The 24,678-nt window shown below is 37.6% G+C and overlaps 1 protein-coding gene across 1 annotated transcript in view; it reads right to left on the bottom strand.

Annotated features, from left to right (window-relative positions):
- LOC140160578 (tyrosine-protein kinase TXK-like) overlaps positions 1-24,678 on the bottom strand; it is a 67,081-nt gene that overhangs the window by 15,654 nt on the left and 26,749 nt on the right. Inside the window, 11 exon segments of the mRNA XM_072183820.1 lie at positions 411-475; positions 1,970-2,100; positions 2,633-2,718; positions 4,857-5,031; positions 6,453-6,518; positions 7,824-7,948; positions 12,271-12,405; positions 18,079-18,150; positions 20,775-20,914; positions 22,148-22,306; positions 23,580-23,651. Of these exon segments, the coding sequence (XP_072039921.1) occupies positions 411-475; positions 1,970-2,100; positions 2,633-2,718; positions 4,857-5,031; positions 6,453-6,518; positions 7,824-7,948; positions 12,271-12,405; positions 18,079-18,150; positions 20,775-20,914; positions 22,148-22,306; positions 23,580-23,651 (1,226 nt within the window).

Here is a 24,678-nt window from a genome sequence, read left to right as displayed (position 1 = left end):
AATGAACAAACAATGGGCCATACTATCACAGGTATATTAATGGGTAAATGAGAAGTACCAATTTATCAATTTGTTGCTTACTTTACATCTCTCCTTTGTATAATATTTCTTCCTCTTTGTTATACTAGCATCAAGATTTTGTTGACGTTAAATAAAGTGCATTTAAGTATAGTTAGATTTATTTAAGGGTTTCAAGCAACGTCAGAACTACATTTTATAATGTACGTACAAAATGATTTATGATGGATGATTGCGGATAAATGGTTGACATTCTCCAACTACATTATAAAATTGAACAGCTATGTCACTTCTGGTGGCTGAATGATTACATCAGTGGACGGCACACAAAAAGTGCTTAAATATCAAAGGATATATCATAGCATGGATATTAGTATAGAATTCTTGCATACCTTGCTAATCCAAAGTCAGCGACTTTGACAATATTCCTCTCTCCTACGAGGCAATTTCGTGCAGCCTGTGATGATAGAATAACACAAAATGGTGGTGGAGAAAAAAGAGTGCATGCTTGAATAAAGGTGTGAAAGAACATTCAACAATAACAGCATTAATACTACTAATGTTTAGTTGAATTTTTATCATGCCATAAAGAAGCTTGCCTAGATCAGGGGTGGATTTGACTAACACATAGTCGGCACATTGTAAGTCGTAGACATATTGCAAGTCCAAACCAATCGTAATTCTTCCAAGAGTTACATGTTACAATTATGATGGATTTTGCCTTAAGATGGATTCTTAAATACTTACGAAAATTCCTGCAATCTTATTGGTTCATAATCATGTGATATGACACAATATCACACACTTTAGTGCATGTGTGTCAATGGGATACCCGTACGCACCTTGTACTCCTTTTATTAAAATTTGGTATACTTATGATTACCGTACTGTTATTTATTTTTTCGCATTGAATTTCAATGCATTTTGAATTCATTAATAGAGTATGATATGAATACAAATTATCAATTTTCATATTAAAAATACAAAACATCTTGAAATTTTTTTATTTTTTAGGTCAACCATGATTTTTTTTTTGTTGAAATTCGAGTCTAGTCCCACCCCCAATTTTGAAAAATGTTCACCCAAAAACGGGGTGGGACTATACTTGCATCAGTACGGTAATATATTTATTTGAACTGAGTGTTTAAGAATGAGAATAAAGGTATTGTTTTCAGCCACTGTCGTGCATCTATCATCTCATATAACACACGACATCATTATTTTTGGCATAAAACAACTCAATTTCGCCTCATTGTTTTACTTAAAATAATGATGATGCCTGTGTTATTTAAGATGACAAATGCACAACAATGGCTAAAAACAATACCTTTATTCTCTAAATAAAAGACTTACAATGCATCATAAATATTGGTGAAACTCACCCAATGTGATTTTCTTTGTAGGCCAGAAGAGTTTAAAAACTTGAATCGGGCAAACATTCAAGAATATTGGAATGCAAACCATGCAAGTAATAAAAATTAACATTACTTGCCATATTACACAACTTTTTTTCCCTTCTATAAGTGTATGATGCAAAAGCACACAATAACAGCCACTTTAGTTTGTCTACACTAAAACACAATAGAGTGTATGCAATAAACCAACCGGAACGGTATAATAATTGAAATAGCAGCCATGTTGGGGGACAGTTCTAAGGTGACATATTTCTAGTTTGATTTCACAACCATTCGTACATACACCTGTTTCATTGTATTATCATGCAAACTGCCCATGGTACCTTACATAGGCCAGAATTTTATTTAAACGAGGATGACTCTGTCATGAGTGACATCGTATTGCATACCCTCTATATAATTATGAATATGAAAGCTTCTACTTAATATGCATTATGATTTCGAAACATGTAATGGGTATGTGATTTGAAAACTTTTCGAAAAGAACAAGTCACACATTACAAACATTACAAACAAAGTCACTGCAATCTGCTTACCAAATCCCTATGTATAAAGTGTTTCTTTTCTAGGTATTTCATAGCGGAGCATACTTGTAGTATCATGTGTAACAAAACAGGTGCCTGGTCTAGTAGATCTAAATGGCGCCTTAGATAAAATAACAAACATCCTGAAAACAAAATAACGGAATAAAAATGATAATATGTCATATCAAAACGTACTTGTGATTGGTTAGTATTTTAATATTGTATTCAATGTCACATTCACATTGTACTTTGAAATACGTGATATACGATCGTAGTTGGATCAGGTACAGCTGTTGAAAGCTGTGTTCATTCAATTGAAATTTCTACTGTAGAAAGGGCTGATACTTTGCCTCTTCTACACACTCAATGATCATCATCGCATACCCAGAACTCTGCAGAATTACAAAATGTATTTTAGTATATCATTGTCAATATAGAAGATAAGGGAACAAACATTTTGCAAAAGAAAACCACAGCCACAGTAATGATTGCATCAGACACTTCACGTGATATAGCTGTGGGTTAGCTACTCCTCTGCACAACAATCTTCCCCGACTAAATGGTTACCCATTGAAACACCTGTGTGGACATGAGCAGTTTGTAGTAAGGCACCTTTCTCAAGAACACAACACACATGGTCGTGCTAAAGAACTTACTATCTCCCACAAATCTTACCTTTTGCCATATATTCAGTTATAATACATATCGGTCGTTTACTGCATACGCCATAGAGTTGTACCAAGTGCTCATGGGATAATTCCCTGTCAAGAAAATAAAAAATTCAAATTAGAGTTTATCACACACATAATGCTTGGCTCAGGATAAAGGGGGAAAAGGAGCAATGAAGTTGGATGAATAAATTTATACCAATTTCCATAGATGAATCAAACGAGCCAAGTGATGGTCAGAATTCAGTCGGCTATTACTGGGTCCTGTCTGCACCGAACTGGTGTTGTTACTGCCTAATTGGGTGGATTAAATCCGCATAAAAATCTATGTTGAATTGTATTGTGTTGTAAACTTTCATCATTCATTTGTCTACGTGTAACACAGGTGACAGAATGCAGTTTAATATCCCCGCCAAGGCCACATCATTTCACATTTTAGGTGGGATAGACCCAGCTGTGGCTGCCAATGAGGTGTAGGAATGTGTGAAATTGGATTTGTCTATATCATGGCTAGGTGATTTACCCCTAACCCACACGGGTGGTTTTGGGGACGCCCTGTGCTTTACGCTGCATGCCCTGGTTTGGTTGGAGATGCCCTGTTCTTTAATAGGCCCACCCTATCCCATTGGAGGACCTAAGGTGTGAGATTTTGTGTGACTTAGTGGGATTTGGATTAAAATAGATTGGGATGTAATGCCTCTTGTCATTCTTTCAGTCACTCGGGATTAATGAAAAACTGCTCAATTTCACAGGAAATTCATTCCTCAAACTACCAATAATAATAATTATAATAAAACAGCATTTATCCACGCTTTCTGGATGAGTGCATTGTGACTTCTCTCTAGTCCAAAGGGTCGCTAGTCTGAAGGTTCTCTAGTCGGAAAGGTTGCTAGTCCGAAAACCAAATTAAGTTTGCTAATCCGAAGGTTCTCTAGTCCGAATATAGTATAAGGGTTAGGGTTAGGGTTAGGGTTAGAGTTAGGTTAGTGTTAGGGTTAGCGAGCCTTATTCTATATTCGGACTAGAGAACCTTATTTATTATTCGGACTAGCAAACATTCAGGCTAGAGAACCCGATATTCGGAGTAGAGAACCTTTTCAGAATTCGGACTAGCAAATGGTAAATTACGTGTTCGGACTAGCGAACCTTCAGACTAAGGAGCCTTCGGACTAGGGAACCTTCTGACTAGAGAGTTGTCACCGATTGCATCCCTCTAAACATGCCACGCATCGATATGCTGCCAAGCCCCTAAGGGTAGCACAAGTTGACCTCAATGCTGAGTGTGACACACAACAGGCCCGGGCTGATGGCCTGCATCTTTTACATGTCCAGATATTGCTCGTCTGGTACACAGAACTACCATTTTATGCGACTCTTCAAACCATGGCATCCCATGCACCCACTGTGGTGTCTGCACGAGGAGAAATGAGAAAGCTCATGATTTTACAACCTTCCGACCAATAGCCTAGCGCACCAAACTACACGACCGACCACCCCCTATCTCTATGCATGTTGCTGGCTGTACTGTCTATAACACTTACAATTAGCACTCATTAGGGTGTTACCAGGTTGACCAGCATTTTATGGAGACCTAATTTCACAGATCGTATATTATTACTTCTGAAATAATAAAAATCTTGTACAATAAAAATTAAAGTAGTTTTACAGTATTTCATTGATTACCCTTATTACAACTTTTCATCCCTGAGGATCTACCTGATGCAGTTTTATATTTCACTTGTAATTTAAAGGGGCATTTCGTGATCCACAGCCTCATCCCCCACTTTTCTCAAAAAAGTTGAGATTTTTATATCACTGGAATACTCTGGCTACATAATGTTTATGTACAAAATATTTCTTGCAGATTAATTCGTTTAGCAAAGATAAATATTTCTTGCAGATTAATTCGTTTAGCAAAGATATCGCGAAATTTGAATTTCGTTCTGGTGCACCAGAACGAAATTACAACGTATTGTCTATGGAGCAGTGTAATACACATAATCATGCATAACTCGCAAACACAAAATCGGAATCAACTGAAATTTTGGGAATATGCTTTTTTCGTGGATATGTACTGAAAAATGTCATAAAAAGAGGATGCTAGGATCACGAAATACTCCTTTAAAACAGCTCCAAGATGCTCTTTCCTGTGACATTTGGCATTTGGAGGTTAATTTGCTTATCTTCATGAGAATAAATATTTTTTCCAAACAAGGACAATATTTACTTACTTCATGACTTTAGCCTCATCAATGAAATCTTCTTCTGACATGGCTCCTTCTCTCATAATCTTGACCGCAACAAATTTGTGGCAGTTATTCAGTTTGGCAAGCCGTACCACTCCAAACTGCCCGCTACCAAGTTCCTTTAGAACGGTCAGTTCTGATCTGTCCACTTCCCACTTATCTGCAACAAATATATAGAACATGGGAGTAACATCATAAAGGCTAGACATTTGACAAAATTGCTATATTTTAACAGTCTTGTAGTTTGATATCAGCTGAGACTTCTATGGTCTAGTACCGTAAACATTCGCCTAATGGCGCTCTGGGTTCCCTTAACATAACTGGAATTTTAAGCACAATCTAAAGGTGCCCTGCGGTAAAAATCCCACCAGCAAATAAGGGCATGTACCCTTAATTCTTGTTGGGATTTTCAGAGGAGGGAGCTCTCTATTTTTACATGTAATTTACCTCAAGGCAAAGGAGCCCAGGTGCCCCATTAGGCGAATGTTTACGGTATGTCTGCATAACATGCTTAAGCAGAGGATGTTTAAAGACATTCCCACAACCCAATGGGGTTTCTGACCTTGTATGTCTGGCTTTTGTACACATGTGGTACAGTTGATCATACCTTGGATTGGGATTGTGTGCAAATATCTGGTATTTTCATCCTATTATTTAACATTCAAAACATCGAGACTTAGGAATAAAATTAATGCAGTGGGACAATATGAATGTTTCCTGTAAGAAAATCAAATATCAGTCATAAGTCTCAACTATTAGCACGTTGGCTGCAGTTTTAAAATGACCATTTTGTGTGTGTGGCAATAGGGACTTTGCCTTTAAAATTAGGTTATATTGATCAAATTTCCCAATCATAGTGCATTGTAGGAATGCATTTAAGCCTCCTCTGATGCTTAAGGTTAACTAGGAAACCAAGGGTTTAATACCTGAACTTATAACTCTTTGTAACTCAAGTAACCGTTTGTTTTACGAAGGGTCCCTATATGAAGGGTATCGTTCGTAAGTAAGTTTAGTGAAATAGAACTTACGACTCATCGTAAGTTACAAACGATTTCGAGACTAATACAAAACTTCGTAAAGTTTAGTGAAATGGACCCCAGATTTCTTTTACAGAGAGTACACACTTGCCATCAGCATTTGTGAGCTGGGAGGGGTTTAATACTGTTGCCAACTATCGGCAGATTGCGTTAACAGTTAATTGGTAGGACTGCGTAATAATGCATGAGGTACTTAACATATCAGATATGCACATATTGTAAAAGGAATTATGCTTCATATTATGCCAGTTGGTTTGAATCTGCATTCTCTAATTTTATTTTGTTATTTTGCCGTAGATTTTCAAAAGAGGTTTTGTACATGTGTGATAACTGATGAAATGGGCCTGAACAGAAACAACTATGAATATGTCAAAGGCAAATCGCAATTACCACAAGAGTACCAAATGAGCCCATTGAAATAAAGACAGTCATGTACAAATATATCGGTATTTTGATTCATAGCCATGTTGTGTACTGAGATGAGGTTTATACCTCCTTTGATCTAGATTATTTTAAACAGCAAGTAATTTGAATATTTTCTTACCCGATCCTAATCCAGCTGTTGTTGGTGGCATGTAGCCAGGAGGATTCCGTAACCTTGTTATTAAACCTGTGAAAAATTGTACAAATTAAATAATATTTAATGTATTGGCTTCTACAGGCTATCTTTTTATGAAGATAATGAAGATGCAACACACACTATGTTAGAATAACGAAGCAGATTGATTAGACAAGCACAACCTGTTTTCCCTGTGGGCTGGTTTAAGCTTTTAGAAGTGATAAAGCAGATCCTACTGTTCATAAACAGTTCAACATTCATAGTGTCCAAACCAGCATGAGGTAAAGGATAGCAGAAGTGCAACGCTAGCCACGAACGATGTCATGGTGTCAATTGAGTGCATTATATCCACAGAATTAGAGAAGGAGAACCGGGACTCCCTATACCGCCACGTACAATCGCGCCGTCAGCTATGGGGAAAAAATTGGGGGTATTCGGGTCCTTGCCGACGGTGCGTGGAGACGAACGAAAACAATTCTGCGTCTCAACTGAAGCGTCTTGGTACTCGCGTGCAGGTCGCATCAAGTGCGTCTCTCAAATGCGCCCATCATCCATGTCGCGCTTGCATGACAACGAATGCCTCGATCGCATTCCGAGTGAAACCGAATACCCCCAATTTTTGCTCCATGTCTGTATCAAGATGGCGGTCGAGTCCTGGTTCTCTGGTTTTAATTCTGTGATTATATCCCATATATATCCATAAAAAGATGCTTTAATATGTTTTTCTTGATGTAGAATATTTTCAAATAGTTTGTTTCTCTAAAACTGTACAATGGGTAACTGCAAACTGGGAATCGACTTTCAATAGCCTTATGCATTCAGTAGGCAAAATAAGCACAGACCATTGAAATCATGTAAGGCTATAGTTTTCAGCAGAGTACTTCAGCAGTCTGCCAACTTGGTGCAGTTTATGGCATATACGGAAGTGGGGTTCTGATTGGCTAATTGAATCACGTCATCATCACATCTGTGCCACATTCGCTAGTCAAACTGCATAGCATCACATGACCTAGTTGTTTTTAAGCGATAAGCAGACAGAGCAGATGGACACCACTGAAGTAATTTGCTGAATAGTATAGGAGGCCTGTAACATCCTTATTTGGCAATTTTTTATGCTCAATATCAGATCAATGAGTGAGGCTTAAGTTTACTCGGAAATGGGCTATATTCCAGTCGAAATCCATACACCTCCAATGGAAGACATGACCTTAATCTCCCACACAGGGAGTGTGAATTTCAAATGGGACTACCTGAATGGATCATTCCATTTGAAATCTACATCCCCTGTATGGCAGAGTAAGGTCATGTCTTCAATAGGGGGGGTGGATTTCGACTAGAGTAACCCAATACACTTACCCCCTGCATTGTGCTTGTGATACTGTATAAGCTCTGGTATAGTTTTAAAGCTATGTTTTTCTGATATGTACACTTGTGAACCTGTGTTCTTGATATGATAATGTCTGACGATATCATCCCCATGCCTGTAAAAAAACAAACAAGAGCACCAATGGCGCTGTGGCTCTGTGCTTTATGGTGACAGTGAAAGTCGAATGTGCAACAGGTGAAATCATTTGAGTATATGTGACATTACATTCAATGGGTATGTCTGGTCGGTTGGTAGCTATCTCATTTGCAGAGCATACAATGATACATCAATCAATTTTGGGAATTAATATTTAGCCACATGGATCGAAACGGGTGGAATTGGATGGAAAAGGGTCCAAATGGGTCTAAACTAATCAAAATGTATCAAAATAGGCCTATGTCAAGAATAGTGTTAGTCTGAATAAGAATTTGGCTCTAATTGGTGACTACCCACCAAGTTTCAGACTAAATACAACAGTCAGAGATGTCACAAGCTGACCCAAAAAAATCCTGAACTAGCTAAGCATAGCGAGCGGAGCTCTTGCCCAGCACGGCCGGGGGTCCCCTTAAGGGTCCCCGGTGGGGTCCAGATGGTTTTTGCACATTTAGCACCACAGGAAAGGCCATTTCAGAGGGTAACAAGGCGGTTCTCAAACCACGAGTCTCGCCTGCTTTTATGACCCCCTGCTTTTTGCGATAACTTTTGGTAGAGGTAAATGAATTTGGCGGTTATCGGCTGGGCACGATTATCTGGCTGATGGTAACTGTACCCACCAAGTTTCATGCCCATGCAACAGTTTTTACTAATATGACCTCAGATGACCCCTGGTGGCCCTGAAATGACCTTCTAAAAATTTGGCTCTAACTGTTGACTGTACCCCCCGTGCTAAGTTTCATGCCCATATGACAAGTTTTTTCTAATTTGACCTCAGATGACCCTGGTGGCCTCAAAATGACCTTCCAAAAATTTGGCTCTAAATGTTGACTGTACCCACCAAGTTTCATGCCCATACGACAGTTTTTACTAATTTGACCTCAGATGACCCCTGGTGACTCGAAATGACCTTCTAAATATTTGGTTTTAAATGTTGACTGTACCCACCAAGTTTCATGCATATCGACAGTTTTTACTAATTTGACCTCAGATGACCCCTGGTGACCCCGAAATGACCTTCCAAAAATTTGGCTTTAAATGTTGACTATACCCACCAAGTTTCATGCCCATCCGACAGTTTTTACTAATTTGACCTCAGATGACCCCTAAAATGACCTTCCAAAATTTGGCTTGAAATGTTGACTGTACCCACCAAGTTTCATGCCCATACGACAGTTTTTACTAATTTGACCTCAGATGACACCTGGTGACCCCAAAATGACCATCCAAAAATTTGGCTTTAAATGGCGGGGTTCAGGGGCCCACCTTACAAATTTGCAATCAAATTTGGCAATACCAAAGAACTATTTCATCAAAGTAATAAATCAAAACAGAAAGATGCTTCCTTTACGAGTTATCACTCATTGAACGTGCTACTTTGCTATACTTTACATGGAAAGCGACTATCTTAAAGTCGTCATATTTCCTCAATTACATGACCGATCAAACTGTTATTTGGTTATATGATGCACAATTAAAAATTAATTATTAAAAGGTTTGGTGGCCTCCGTTGACCTTTTATGTGACCTTTGACATCACGAAATTGGATAAAATATGTTGCGCTGAAAATCTAATCAGGTCGAGAACCTCTGGCCACGCAACTCCCCACCAAGTTACGCCACTGTACCCCATACGGATCTCCAGATAATCTGTTCACAAGGTATTTTGCTTATTACGCATATATTATGCAAATTAGGTACTTAATTACCATATTTTACGCTCAAAATCTAATCAGGTCGAGAACCTCTGGCCCCGCTTCTCCTCACCAAGTTACGTCACTGTACCCCATACGGATCTCCAGATAAGGTGTTCACAAGGGTTTTTGCTTGATATGCATCAAATACGCATTTAAAATTATGCAAATTAGGTACTTAATTAGCATATTTTGCGCTGAAAATCTAATCAGGTCGAGAACATCTGGCCACGTTACTCCCCACCAAGTTACGTCACTGTACCCCATACGGATCTCCAGATAAGCTGTTCGCAAGGGTTTTTTGCTTGATACGCATCAAATACGCATAAATTATGCAAATTAGGTACTTAATTAGCATATTTTGCGCTGATAATCTAATCAGGTCGAGAACATCTGGCCACGCTTACTCCCCACCAAGTTACGTCACTACCCCATACGGATCTCCAGATAATCTGTTCACAAGGTATTTTGCTTATTACGCATAAATTATGCAAATTAGGTACTTAATTACCATATTTTGCTCTGACTGAACCTACCAAGTTTCATGCCCATATGACAGTTTTACTAATTTGACCTCAGATGACCCCAAATGACCTTCCAAAATTTGATTCCAATGTCGACTGTATCCACCAAGTTTCACGCCCATCCAGTAGTTTTTACTAATTTGACCTCAGATGATCTCTGGTGACCCCGAAATGACCTTCCGAAAATTTGGCTATAAATGTTGACTGTACCTACCAAATTTCATGCCCATAGGCCTACTAGTTGTTATTAGTTTCCGAAAGCAGCCATCGGTTCAAATAATTGATCTTTGTAACTTTTTTCTGATCAGGGAATACTATAAAAAAAAAGTGATTTCCCCACCCCCTGCTGTCATTGATTGCTTGCCATTCCTTTTGATTTCTCTCAAAATTTAGCTCATGATTAATATTGCACAGCCTATAGTAAAAAATGAAACTTTGCAACTTGCAATCAATGATTTCTGAAACCACTAATTTCATGACATTTGAATTCAATTATTATTATTATTATTATTATGTACATTATTATGTTCATTATCCAACATTATTTTGACCTTTTCTATTACTGCCACCCACCCCCACCCCCAATGACCTTGTGAATTATTCATTCATAACTGTGACGACCTTGAGACCATCCAATCAGAACAGATCAGAATCGATCAATACGCCATAGGTCATGACCTCCTGATTGTAAACATAAAACAAGCCAAAATCATGGCGAGATCGGGGACCATCGACGTAACATCGATCAAATAAACCTTGGTCTTGAATTTCTTAAGAAGTCCTGGCCTAAAACCATGTTGTTTTTCAAGAGAAAACATATCAATCTTTGATATTCTGAAGTATAAAATTGTTGTGCAAAGTGGAACATCATTTATTTAGACTGTTTTTGCTATGGAAAAATACGGAAATTGTTCAATATTGCGAAGTGGGGTAAAGTAAAATCTCATTGAAAATATAATTTTCCCTCAGAATCATGTCCAGAATATGATTAAATTGACTTTTTAAAACTATATTCTAACAAAACTACAATGAGTGTGATGAAATACGAACTTTTCTGTCCGTGTTTTGCACAAAAATTGAGGTCACAAAAATATGTGCACTTGCGCAAGGAAAAATAGTCCACTAGGAAATTCATTTACCCGATTCATTAGTTCAGATTTATTCAAGATTCAGACATGTTCTTGACCATTTTTGACATTCCTCAACTATTTCTTTATTTAAATTGTAAAGAAATAGTTAAGAAAAGTTATGAAATAGTAAATAACTTCTGAATCTGAACTGAATCTTAAGAAATTACCCTCCGTTGGTTTCCGTCACTTTTACGCAACTTAAATTATACAGACCAAAATAATCTCTAGCACACATAGGGTACCACAAAACAACTCGTTCATCGTGGCTTTTTTTACCAAAAAATCATATTTTATCGACAGTATTTGAAATCTACCTGGAGTGCAATCGATTAAATAATAAATAAGCAAAATTTAGAAACAAATTTCAAGACCAAATATCAAACAGACAAACATCCTTAGCATAAAAACCAACGCCCGAATTGGCTCTCTAATTGTTGCGATCAGTTAGGCCCTTTTAGCTTCGCTCAGAGCCAAAAAGTACAAAATATCAATCAGACAGACTTGTGACTGATATTAACATAATATTTATTTATGTTAAATTATAGCAGAAACTAAAAACAGACATTACTTATTACTGCAATCAAACATGCGAGATGTTGTCGCACTTGTTTTCAAGGATGGCAGCTTCACTTGTCAATTCTACATATTCCTTTGTGCGTACAGACTTCCAAATTTGACAATTATACGAGCGTGAGATAGTGGTTATAGTGATGGTGTAAATATCAGAATGACAAGTAAAGCATATCCATAAGATCTTCTGTACAGGTGCCATGCACTGGCCACTACCTGAGGGAGAAGCCTTGGGTCTTGTACTGACCACTACCCGAAGGAGAAGTCTTTGGTCTTGTACTGACCACTACCCGAAGGAGAAGTCTTTGATCTTGTACTGACCAAAGGCAAAATAAACTGGTAGATTTGACACCCTCTGTTCACTTACCCTTGTACTAATGTTAATATTGACAGTGTATAAAGCCCTTGTTGGCTTGAATTCCTAACAATAAAACAGCCTTCTTTCTTCTCGGCTTTTAACTCCATCTCTGTTCTCTGTCTACTCCAGGTCCCATTAAACCATCTGTTGACAACAAAATAAAGCAAATTCAATATATTACAAGGCGGTTCTCGAACCACGAGTCTCGCCTGCTTTTGTGACCGCCTGCTTTTGCGATAACTGTTGGTAGAGAGGTAACTGTTGCTGGGCACGATTATCTGGCCGATGGTAACTGTACCCACCAAGTTTCATGCCCATGCAACAGTTTTTACTAATATGACCTCAGATGACCCCTGGTGGCCCTGAAATGACCTAAAATTTTGGCTCTAAATGTTGACTGTACCTCTCGTGCTAAGTTTCATGCCCATACGACAGTTTTTACTAATTTGACCTCAGATGACCCCTGGTGGCCTCGTAATGACCTTCCAAAAATTTGGCTTTAAATGTTGACTGTACCCATCAAGTTTCATGTCCATACGAGTGTTTACTAATGTGTCCTCAGATGACCCCTGGTGACTCGAAATTACCTTCCAAATATTTGGCTTTAAATGTTGACTGTACCCACCAAGTTCCATGTCCATCCAACAGTTTTTACTAATTTGACCTCAGATGACCCCGAAATGACCTTCCAAAAATTTGGCTTGAAATGTTGACTGTACCCACCAAGTTTCATGTCCATACGACAGTTTTACTAATTTGACCTCAGATGACCCCTGGTGACCCCAAAATGACCTTCCAAAATTTGGCTTTAAATGTTGACTGTACCCACCAAGTTTCATGTCCATACGACAGTTTTACTAATTTGACCTCAAATGACCCTGGTGACCCCAAAATGACCTTCCAAAAATTTGGCTTTAAATGATGACTGTACCCACCAAGTTTCATGCCCATACAAGTTTTTAATAACTTGACCTCAGATGACCCTGAGTGACCTCGGATGACCCCGTAATGACCTTCCAAAAATTAGCTACTTTGCTATACTTTACATGGAAAGCGACTATCTTAAAGTCGTCATATTTCCTTAATTACATGACCGATCAAGCTGTTATTGGGATATGTGATGCACAGTTGAAAATTAATTGTTAAAAGATTTGGTGACCTCAGTTGACCTTTGACCTTGTATGTGACCTTTGACCTCACGAAATTGGAAAAAGTATGTTGCGCTGAAAAATCAAATTTGGCAATACCAAAGAACTATTTCATCAAATAAATCAAAACAGAAAGATGCTTCCTTTACGAGTTATCACTCATTGAAAGTGCTACTTTGCTATACTTAACAAAAGAAAGCGACTATCTTAAAGTCGCTATATTTCCTTAATTACATGACCGATCAAGCTGTTATTGGGATATGTGATGCACAGTTGAAATTTAATTATTAAAAGATTTGGTGACCTCAGTTGACCTTTGACCTTGTATGTGACCTTTGACCTCATGAAAATCTAATCAGGTCGAGTACCTCTGGCCACGCAACTCCCCACCAAGTTACGCCACTGTACCCCATACGGATCTCCAGATAATCTGTTCACAAGGTATTTTGCTTATTACGCATATATTATGCAAATTAGGTACTTAATTACCATATTTTACGCTCAAAATCTAATCAGGTCGAGAACCTCTGGCCCCGCTTCTCCTCACCAAGTTACGTCACTGTACCCCATACGGATCTCCAGATAAGCTGTTCACAAGGGTTTTTGCTTGATACGCATCAAATACGCATAAATTATGCAAATTAGGTACTTAATTAGCATATTTTGCGCTGAAAATCTAATCAGGTCGAGAACATCTGGCCACGCTTACTCCCCACCAAGTTACGCCACTGTACCCCATACGGATCTCCAGATAATCTGTTCACAAGGTATTTTGCTTATTACGCATAAATTATGCAAATTAGGTACTTAATTACCATATTTTGCGCTCCAAATCTAATCAGGTCGACACCCTCTGGTCATGCTACCCCCTATAACGTTTCATCACCATAGCACTTACGGTTCCCAAGATAACGCGTTCACAAGCTTTTTCCGAACCCACACACGCACACACGCACACCCCCCCCACACACCCCACACACGGACACACACACACCATAGTGATTACTAAGTCTCTCCCTGAACATTCAGGCGAGACAAAAAAGTGGATATATTATGTTTTAGAGTACTGTTTATCTGTTATCATATATGTACAGATTATTTATCATTTTTCCTGAGCCCTGGGAAAAGCTAGTAGAGTGAATGTTACTTACTTACTCACTCACATTTTGGTCTGTAACTGACATTTTTATCTTGAGCAACTCTAGTTCACTAAGTATTACAGCCTGAGGCCCCAACCTTCGAAGATAGATAGCCCTGATGGCCTATAGGCTAATTCCAATCAGCCGTCTACACCATGCATGTACTGTGTCATGCTTCTTAGTGACGACTGATTAATTTACAGTCCATATCGCGACAGACTTCTAAAAATATTCAATGCAACTTTGGTCGTGCGCCATAGCTCGGCTGACTAGCGGCGCCCGTCTACCGTGTCGTTGTGACAAGATCGCACTCTGAAGTTCTAAAACAACAAATTTGGTCAAAAGGTCACTTTGGACACAACTGCGCAGTTTCAGTGCAACCAGAAAGTGGTTGCAAAAGTCTGTCACTTTTTTTCCATGTAGTTTTCTCAGTCATCAACCCTGAGAGTTATTGATTGAGGGCATAAGTCTACTGATGGCCCTTCATGATTCAGTGGTAGTCTCTACCCCATAGGTCAAGGTCATATGCTGCCACAGATGCCAAATCACAATACTGGAAATACGTTGATGACATGACCTTTGGTGAGAACCGTCATCGTAATGTTAAAGGCTGTCTTCAAGATGATTTGAATGATTTTACTGAGTGGGCCAAAAACAATTGCCTTAAATTAAACCCATCAAAATGCCAGGCTCTTCTTGTTAATTTTGGTAGATCAGAGCCACTACACACAGATTTGAGAATTGGTAATGAGCCTCTTCCTTATGTTGACAAAGCGAAAGTGCTCGGTCTCTGGTTACAAAATGACCTTAAATGGGACGCCCAGGTTAATGATATGCTTACCAGAGCCAATAGGCGTCTTTTTATGCTTCAGACTTTAAAATTTGGCTTCTCTCAAGATGAGCTCACCATTGTTCTTAAAAGTTACCTTAGACCAGTTCTCGAATATGCTGCTGTGGTTTGGCACTCAAGTATTACATCAAAACATTCTGCTGATATTGAAAGAATTCAAAAACGGGCATGTAGGACAATACTTGGTTGGAACTATACATCTTATGATGATGCAATTACTTCGTGCAATCTTGATTTTTTAACTAACAGAAGAGAATTACTCTGTCATTCATTTGCTGAAGGGCTATCAACCAATGCTCGTACTAGTCATCTCATTCCCCCCACTAGGTTTGAAGCCCATGGTAGAAATCTCCGCAATTCAAGTGCAATATCAACAATTCCTGTCAGAACATCCAGGTTTGCTCATAGTCCAGTACCATATTTTATTAATTTATTGAATCAGTAGTTATCCTTTTGCATTTGCCATTTTTAGTGCTTTTAAACAGTTTTGATGTATTACATGTATATGCAGGTGTCATTATTTATATAATTTATTATGATCTCTTTATTTGTATGTGTGAGTGGGAGCACGAGGGAGTACCAGGTGTTTTTGGAGTTTGTTTGAGCCCAGTGATATGTGTGGTGTGAATTAGGTATGTGAGTGTGTGTGTGAGTATATATTGTGCAGGTGTGAGTGGCTGTTTTCTGTGGTGGTTGGGTGTTGTATGGGTTCAGAGATGAAGGGACCATGTGTGCTGGCATGCCGTTGTGTGTGCATTGGGTACCGGGTGCGTGCGCTCATGCACCCTTCACCTGTGTACCCTTTTTCCACCCACACCGACTCCTGGAGCCGACTCACACCTGCATGCTGATGTTTTAATATGTGGCAATATCCATTTTTGCTTTATATGTGCAATATTTTTTCATCTTTTATCTTGCATTATTTGAATTTAAATTTGTTGTTTATATATTTTGTATTTGTAATTTAGTAATATTTTGATGTCTTTGAATTTTGTAAAAATTGCTCAATTTGGCCTTAGGGCCACGATGCTTTTTCTAATAAAATGAAATGAAATGAAATGAAAATGAAATGTCATATAAAGCCATATATGAGTATAGTAGGTCACTAAGTATAGCAGTCTCAAGGCATAAACTTGGCAGGCAAATTAACCTGGGGACACTTCATGATCCACTGATAGTCTTGCCAGGCAGATACCTGTGATGAACCCCCTTCATGATCTTGCCTACGCTTTTGTCCATTTTTGATCAACAATTCGCCCCAGCTGTGCCATTCCACCCAGTGACTGCTCTCAACACAGGGTCTAGTTCAATAAGAATGCTAGTCATGTTATGCTACACATTGCAGTCAGTCACCAAACTAATTAATGTAATTCTACAAAGGTAACTACAGATTTATTTCTCTAAATATTATCAAACATAATTCCTTATTTCCACAGATTCCAATGACTGATCGATTCCAACTAAACATACAGTAGTAAAATCAAAAGTACTGTGTACCTTAGATACACAAGATACAGATATCAAATGCTTAGAATTTGTGTTAAAATATGTTTATTTTAAATCCTGAATTTAAGATAATATGCAAACTTAAAGCCATAATGTATCATCTTTTAAACTGAGTTTGGTCAATTTTTTTCAAACCTTATTTTTTGACATATTTGTAATGTTTACACATGTCCCAACTTACACCTAATTGGATTCAGTCAAATTAGTTGTGTTTCTAGGACAACAGAGCAAGTTTGAATTAAAGACATAATTATGACTTTTAATCCCCCATGGAAGTTAGTAAGTTTTCTTTCATTTTCCCCTGACATTTGTTACTATAATAACATTTTATAATATTTGAAAAAGAATAACCAAATTAAAATTTCACCGAAATTGTATATTAACCCTAACAGGACGGTATACTACAAAATACTACTTGATATATGCGCTGTTCGTGCATGCATCCCATGTGGTGTGATGACGCAACCGCCCTAAGTGATATATAGGCACGGTTTCGCTGGCCAGCGAAGCCCAAGACCCGTGGCAAGGTGTCGCCGACCCAGTGCCTGGCATGTGAGGGGTCTCGGGTTCGAATCCCACCCAGAGCAAACAACTTTTTTCCTTCTTTTCTCTCTTTATTCCTTCCTTCTTTCCCTTCCCGTCACCAAAAAGCCCTTAGGCGGTTAGGGTTAGCTTACCACTATCGAAACTCAATATAGGCTTCCTTAACCCTAACAGGACGGTATACTACAAAATACTACTTGATATATGCGCTGTTCGTGCATGCATCCCACGTGGTGTGATGACGCAATCGCCCTAAGTGATATATAGGCACGGTTTCGCTGGCCAGCGAAGCCCAAGACCCGTGGCAAAGTGTCGCCCGACCCAGTGCCTGGCATGCGAGGGGTCTCGGGTTCGAATCCCACCCAGAGCAAACAACTTCTTTCCTTCTTTTCTCTCTTTATTCCTTCCTCTTTCCCTTCCCATCGCCGAAAAGCCCTTAGGCGGTTAGGGTTAGGGCTTTAAGAGAATGTTAAACATTTTCCCTCCAAATAACTTTTTAAAAACACTAGATTGCAAAATTATATCTTCTTTTTTTCATTTTCCCCTCATTTTTATTTTGAAAACAGAATCTGTATCATTGAAGATATTATTAAATTCTTGAAGTGTAAAATGATATATCATGAATACTCACTCATATCTTTCTAGACCTGTTGAAAATTTACTTTTTTCTTCTACATAGTTGCTTGGTATATAGCCTTCTTGCCTGGAATAAAACAGACAGTCATTGACATTTTTTACATCGCATAGAACATTGGGCAATTCCAGTTACAATCCACACACCCTGTGGAAGACATGACCTTAATCTTCCACACAGGGGTGTAGATTTCAAATGGAGTCACCCATTCAGGTAACCCCATTTGAAATTCACACTCCCTGTGTGGAAGATTAAGGTCACATCTTCCATACAGAGTATATGGATTTAAACTGGAATAGCCCATTTCACACAAAAAATGAACCCTATGGGCACTACCGGCTGAATTATCAGTCTCTAAGAACTACTTCGATTGGTTATACAAAGAGGACTATATCTTGTATTTAGCCAATCAGGGGCACTGTAAGAAAATCAGTAGTGCCCATGTTAAGATTTCTTCAGAAAGGAAGAACAATACTGCACCAAATCTCTACCTTTAGCATGAGTTAGTTAGGGCTTTCGTACAAAAATGAAGTTCTCTCTTTAAGGTGAATCATTTGGTGTTCCATCATCGTTCTTTTGTGATGGGAACTGACTGCAAGGTCTTTGCCCTCCAGTACATCACAATTCAAAAGCAGTAATGGTCAAAGCTAATCATTACGTGAAAGGCAAGAATTTATACACTCTGCCATTGACTTTCATTCAATCCAAAATTCATTATTTTGGACAGTTCTATATCTCAAACTTTCATATTCTGAATATGGAATCAGGTTTTAATGCTCATTTTTCTGAGGCAAAATAAGTCAGCATGTTTCATCCTGAAGACTGTTGTAAGTGCCATATTCATATTTCTTGAAATTGTAGTACTAAAAAATTCTATTTAATGTCATGTTATCAGAATTTTGATCCTAGAAAAAACAAACCAATCTCATTTTATATTCCAAATAAATATGAGCCATCACAAAGGACTTATGACCTTTTCAATAACAAACAGGCCTGTATTTATATACAATAGTAAATGTTATATCAATATCATACCATGTGACATGTAAAATTAGAAAGTATGAGTTCTATTTTTTCACGTCACTAGATTTGATCACAGCACATTAAACAAACCATTTCCTATTAGTTTTGATTTGACACCAGATTTGTAAACTAGGTCCCACATATGACTTGAAAAGTACTTTGACGCAACTTTTCATTTTGATATCAGTAAATTAGCAATTTTTGTTAGTTCTGATTTGATATTTTAAATTACCAAAGAAAGGTAGTCCAAATTTAACTAATTTATGGAAAATTTGGAATAATTTTTCTAAAAAAAAGAAAATTGCCCAAAAAATTTGCACTTTTTCCGAGAATATTTTGAAGAAAAAAACACCCTCTAGCTTTCTTAAGCCAAATTTTCATGAAATTAAAGGTTAAAGGTGTTTAATAAACCAAAATGGCTGAAAATGCACCATATCTAAACTAAATAACTGGAAATCCCCCTCCCCTGGGACTCACAACTCCCATTCACACAAAACATTTTAAGCATAACAACAAATGATAATGCACAAGGTGATATTTAGAGAATAAAGGTATTGTTTTTAGCCCCTGGAGTGCATCTATCGTCTCATATAACACGGGCGACATCATTATTTTAAAAACAATGATGGCGCCTGTGTTATATGAGACGATAGATGCACGACAGCGGCTAAAAACAATACCTTTATTCTCATTCTTAAACACTTCGATTCAAATAAAAATATCATAAGTATTACCAATTTTAATCAAATTAAATCCTACATTTTGCAACGAATTATACCTAGGGCTTAAAATCGATCAGTCCCGTTGTTGGTATGCGCCTTCGATTGGTTTAAATAGCACGTACGCATATTGCGTCGATGCACACACGCTAACCTGTGTGATATCGTGTCATATCACACGGGTAAGAGCCAATAAGATTGCAGGAATGTTTTCAAGTGTTTAAGAATGTAGTGTATGGTCACATGTATCAAAATATGTGACCCGATTTAGTCCACTCAGGCTAATGTCTGCAAATACAAATCTGAGATATAGCCAGAAATAGGTTATAGTTATAGTCACAGTTAGACTATAAACATGTAAAAATGTTGTAACTTCACAACCAAATCAGCTATAAACATGGGGTTTGGACTGACAGGAGGGGAAATTTTTACTTCATATAAACCTGATAACAACATAATTTTGAAAAAAATACATGATTTTAGCCTGAGTGGACTGGATCGGGTCACATATTGAATCTAAGGCCAACAACAAAAAAAAATATTGTTTGCTTATCCTCCACCAACCGACCCTAATTTGGAAAATCTGGAAAATTGTTGTTTTACTGTATAAATAAATACCGACCCTAGTTTTGGAAATTCCAGAAAAACTTTTTTTTTCTTTCAACATTTTTGACATCCTGAAAACTTTTTTTATAGTTTCTACACACTTCTAAACTGTTTTAAAAACATGAATAAAGTGGTATACAGTAGATAAATATACCAATGCACAACCATTTGGGCTATTTATTAAGCTAATCAAAGACATACAGTCAAGTTTTGGCTATGACCTTAATTTTTTTTTAATCCCGACCGACCGACCCAAATCTGAAAAAGTTGTGGAGGACAAGCAAAGAATCTTTTTTTTGGCCTAACTAGTAACTTGTGGATCTACTAACATGTAAACTGACTTACCCATATCTATTCCTTGCTTTCCACCAGTATTCCCTTGAATTATCTAGGATTGTGTATTCTTCACCATGTTTCAGTTCAATGTCAGTCTTCTCCATTGGCTCATAGTCAAACTTGGCTACTACTACAACGGTCACAATTTGCTGCAATAGGGAAACACATACATTTTGTGAATCCACAATTTGTATACCGTATTTCGTCAAATAAACCCCGGGGGCGTTACATTTTCCCAAGGGGGGCGTTTATTCAAGGTCAATTTTAGAACTATAAAAAACGCTAAAAATGATGAAATATGAACTAGAAACACTGACTTCTGGCTCACTTCCGGGTTTCCAATCCAGATTTTCGCCAATTATTGACGCTATTATTGACCATGTGGGGAACTTGGTAAGCTTACTACATACATGTAAGATGGCATGGAAATATCGGCATTTTTGAAACATCTTGGTTGAAAAAAAGTGGTGGGGGCGTTTATTTGAGGGGGGGCGACTATTTGACTAAATACGGTATATAATATATCAGTTTATTTACACCATCAACATGGAATAATAGCATAACTTGAATTTAGAGTCCTACAGGAAAATTGCAATGCCCAGATTTCTCAAGGACAGAGATTTCATCAGTTACATAAGATTGGAGGGTACTGAAGTATGTGTCAATGCCCAATCCCTCTACCTCCACAAAAAATGATCATTCTGCTTCATTCATCTTTTTTACATTTTGTCGCAGTGGCACAATAAATGCCATTGCAATAGCAAATAAGATGTCAGAATATACCACAACATTAAAACTCAAGTCTTATGTACATCTGAATGTTGCTTCTGACATCATCCTTGGAAGGGAGGAGTGGCAGGTTTCTGCACTCAAAGGATGCTATGTGTATGTAGTGTCTTAGCTAGCCACATGTCTGCCCGTCATTTTAGAAGACAAAGAGTTTGCTGCTGGGATGGGCAAAATTAATGCCTTTGACAGATGCTACATTATAATTGTAGGTATTGAAAGAGGCTATTGGCCTTAGTAGATTAGATTGGCAAAACAAGGCCATAGCAACACATATTTGTAGGCATTGAGAAAGGCTATTGGCCTTTTTAGTAGATCAGATTTGCAAAACAAGGCCATAGCAACACATATTTGAACTCTTTGAACCCAAACAATACTGTACAAGTCTGGTAAATGTTTTAAAGGTGAAATTAGAACAGGCAATTGTATTCAAATGATGGGAAAACCTCAAATTCTAGTTAAGACCCTGCATGAATGATGGCCCAAATCCGAATAATGCATCAGGTCAATCGTCAAGACAGCCAATCGAAGCACGTTTTTTGAGTGACATGTGACGTCAGACGCAACATTGCGAGCTAGCTGTCAGTAAATAGTACCTCATTTGATGGTGGTTCAGGTAGTGGTTTCCTTTGTGGTGATGACCTAGTATGCTGTTGATGCTGTAAATGTTGTTGCTTATGATGACCATTCCATTGATCGCTGCCAGCACTACTGCCCGATGTGTTACTGAGATGTCGTCCATTACCGTTTGCAGCCTAATAATTACAAGCAAGAGATACATTGTTAAAAAAGTCAAATACCATATTCTGGTTAGGCATTGTCATCCTGTATAATGTGAATAAAGCGTGTGCATTGGACCTTGATCAAAATAATACGGGCCCAACATGTAGTAGTATGCACATTTTCTAAAAGATATTTTGCATTTTATTTTACAAAATTTGTGTACATATTTGTATCACTGATGCACAGAAGACTTCAAACGGACAGGTTTTTGCAAGAAATAAATTTACCTCTCAATTATTTCCCATTATTTTGTGGAATTGATTGAAAATGGTTCCTGAATCACTGGATTTAGTTATACATTGCAATCCAAATAAGGAACAAAAAGATTTTCTCTAAGAAACACTCATTTTTGACACCTGCATAATGTAAAGACATATGCAAGCATAACAAGACAACAAGCACATAATACATTCGCAACATAAAGTTCTTTGTAGCTGTTGGACAAGAAGACAGTTATTTTGAACAGTTAATGGTGCAATAAATGTGATAATATGAAAGCCATAGGCAAATTTCAATGTTCTGCTGGTATGAGTAGTACCAAATACGAAATGATGGTCAGTAGATAGATGAAATTTATTATGGGTGAAAAAGGATGCTTTAAGTGATATATTATGAAAAATGACCAATGATTATTGATTATAATGTTAATTTAAGTAAATGTTAGATCCACAATATCTCCTCCATAATCGTTTCCTAAATGAGGTTGTTAAATTTACCTTCAATAAAATAAAATACAGATCCCCATTTGCCCCTGACAGAAGTTGCACAAAGCACTTTAGCCCAATTGAGAGGCAAAGCCCGACATTTGACAGTCAAAGAATTAACAAGATAAGTATTGCCGAGTTGAAACAGGTGCACTGAAAACAACCAATCAACTCTTACTCTATTCAATTATGTAAAATAACAAAATTATCTGCCTGTCCAGGTTGTTCCCTTTCCAAGAACTCATATCTTGGTTTATCCAATTTGGCAGAACTAGCAAAAGTAACCATAAACTAAAACTTCAGAGATGCCAGTCAGTGTTATCAAAAAATTATTGTGATATGGCGAAAAATTTCCTGAAAAATGTACTTTGCCTATACATAATTTGTACAGGACCATCCAAGTAAAATTTGCTGAAATCAGGAAATTTCCTGAAGACTGGCAACACCTCCATCACAGATTCCAGGGAATTTCCTCTTGACCTCAGCACAGGTCATTGAAATTTTCCTATGGCTCAAGAAAGGGTGTTATGCAAGAAGATACCTGAAAACTAGTTTGGTGCTTTTTAAGAGGAATGAGTGTCTCTGTTACTGGTATCTGTGGAATAGGTCCAAACTAGGAAGAGGAAGAAAACAGCAGAAAATGAGAAGAATTAATATTAGCCAGTCACATGCATCATACATTTACTTCATATTGAAAGATTTTTGCAAGCCACAACTTTGCTTCCCTCATGTAGTCCGACGAGTAAAACCTTTTTTCTTTGTTAATACTACACTATACTCAGCACACACTATGATCACTATCTCACACAGCGCAAGAAAGAAAAATCATGATTTTTGGGCAGGGCGGTTAGTAGATTTTTGTGGTTAATCTTTCTTGAGCGATCAAAGTCTGATTATAGTTGGTAACTAAGAAAAAAACAGGTCCTACGCGTTGGACAACCCTCAGGTTCACTTCCAGTTAATTTGTAGGATTAAATACATGCCTAAGAATTTAAGATGAAAAGAAGTCTTCGCTAAGCTCCTTGCATTAAGCACTGAAATACAATCATTTTAACACATTATGTGTATGTACGTTTGCATAATAATTTGATGCAAACATTATATACAAAATAATGTAGCAACATCACTAACACATATAATACATTCACAACATACATAAAAAGTAATTTGTATATGCTGGACAAGATGACACTTTTTTTAACCAGCTACATGTAATGGTAACATAACTGTGATAATGTGAAAGCCATAGGCAAATTTCAATTTTCTGTATGAGTATGCAATCACCAAAAACATATGAAATGATGGTCAGTAGATGGATGGAATTTCTTATGGGTGGAAAATGATGTGCTTAAAATGATAACTGTGAAGAATGGAATGACCAATAATGTTAATTTAAGTGAGTCCACAGTATCGCCTCCATAATTGTTTCCTAAATGAGGTTGCTTTGACCTCCAATCGATTGAAATATACATGTAGACACAAGAGTTACATGATGCACTTTAGCCCAAAATTGAGAGGCAAATCCAGAAATTTGACATCAGAAAATGCACAAGATAAGTATTGCTGATTCGAAACAAATACACAGACATGAACTTATTCTCAGAGTGGTATGCATGTCCAAGTTGTTCACTTTCTAATAA

This window comes from Amphiura filiformis, chromosome 9 (genome assembly GCF_039555335.1).
Source record: "Amphiura filiformis chromosome 9, Afil_fr2py, whole genome shotgun sequence".
NCBI classification, from domain to species: domain Eukaryota; kingdom Metazoa; phylum Echinodermata; class Ophiuroidea; order Amphilepidida; family Amphiuridae; genus Amphiura; species Amphiura filiformis.
The sequence above is the reverse complement of the archived record's forward strand: the minus strand, read 5'-3'. Positions and strand labels throughout refer to the sequence as shown.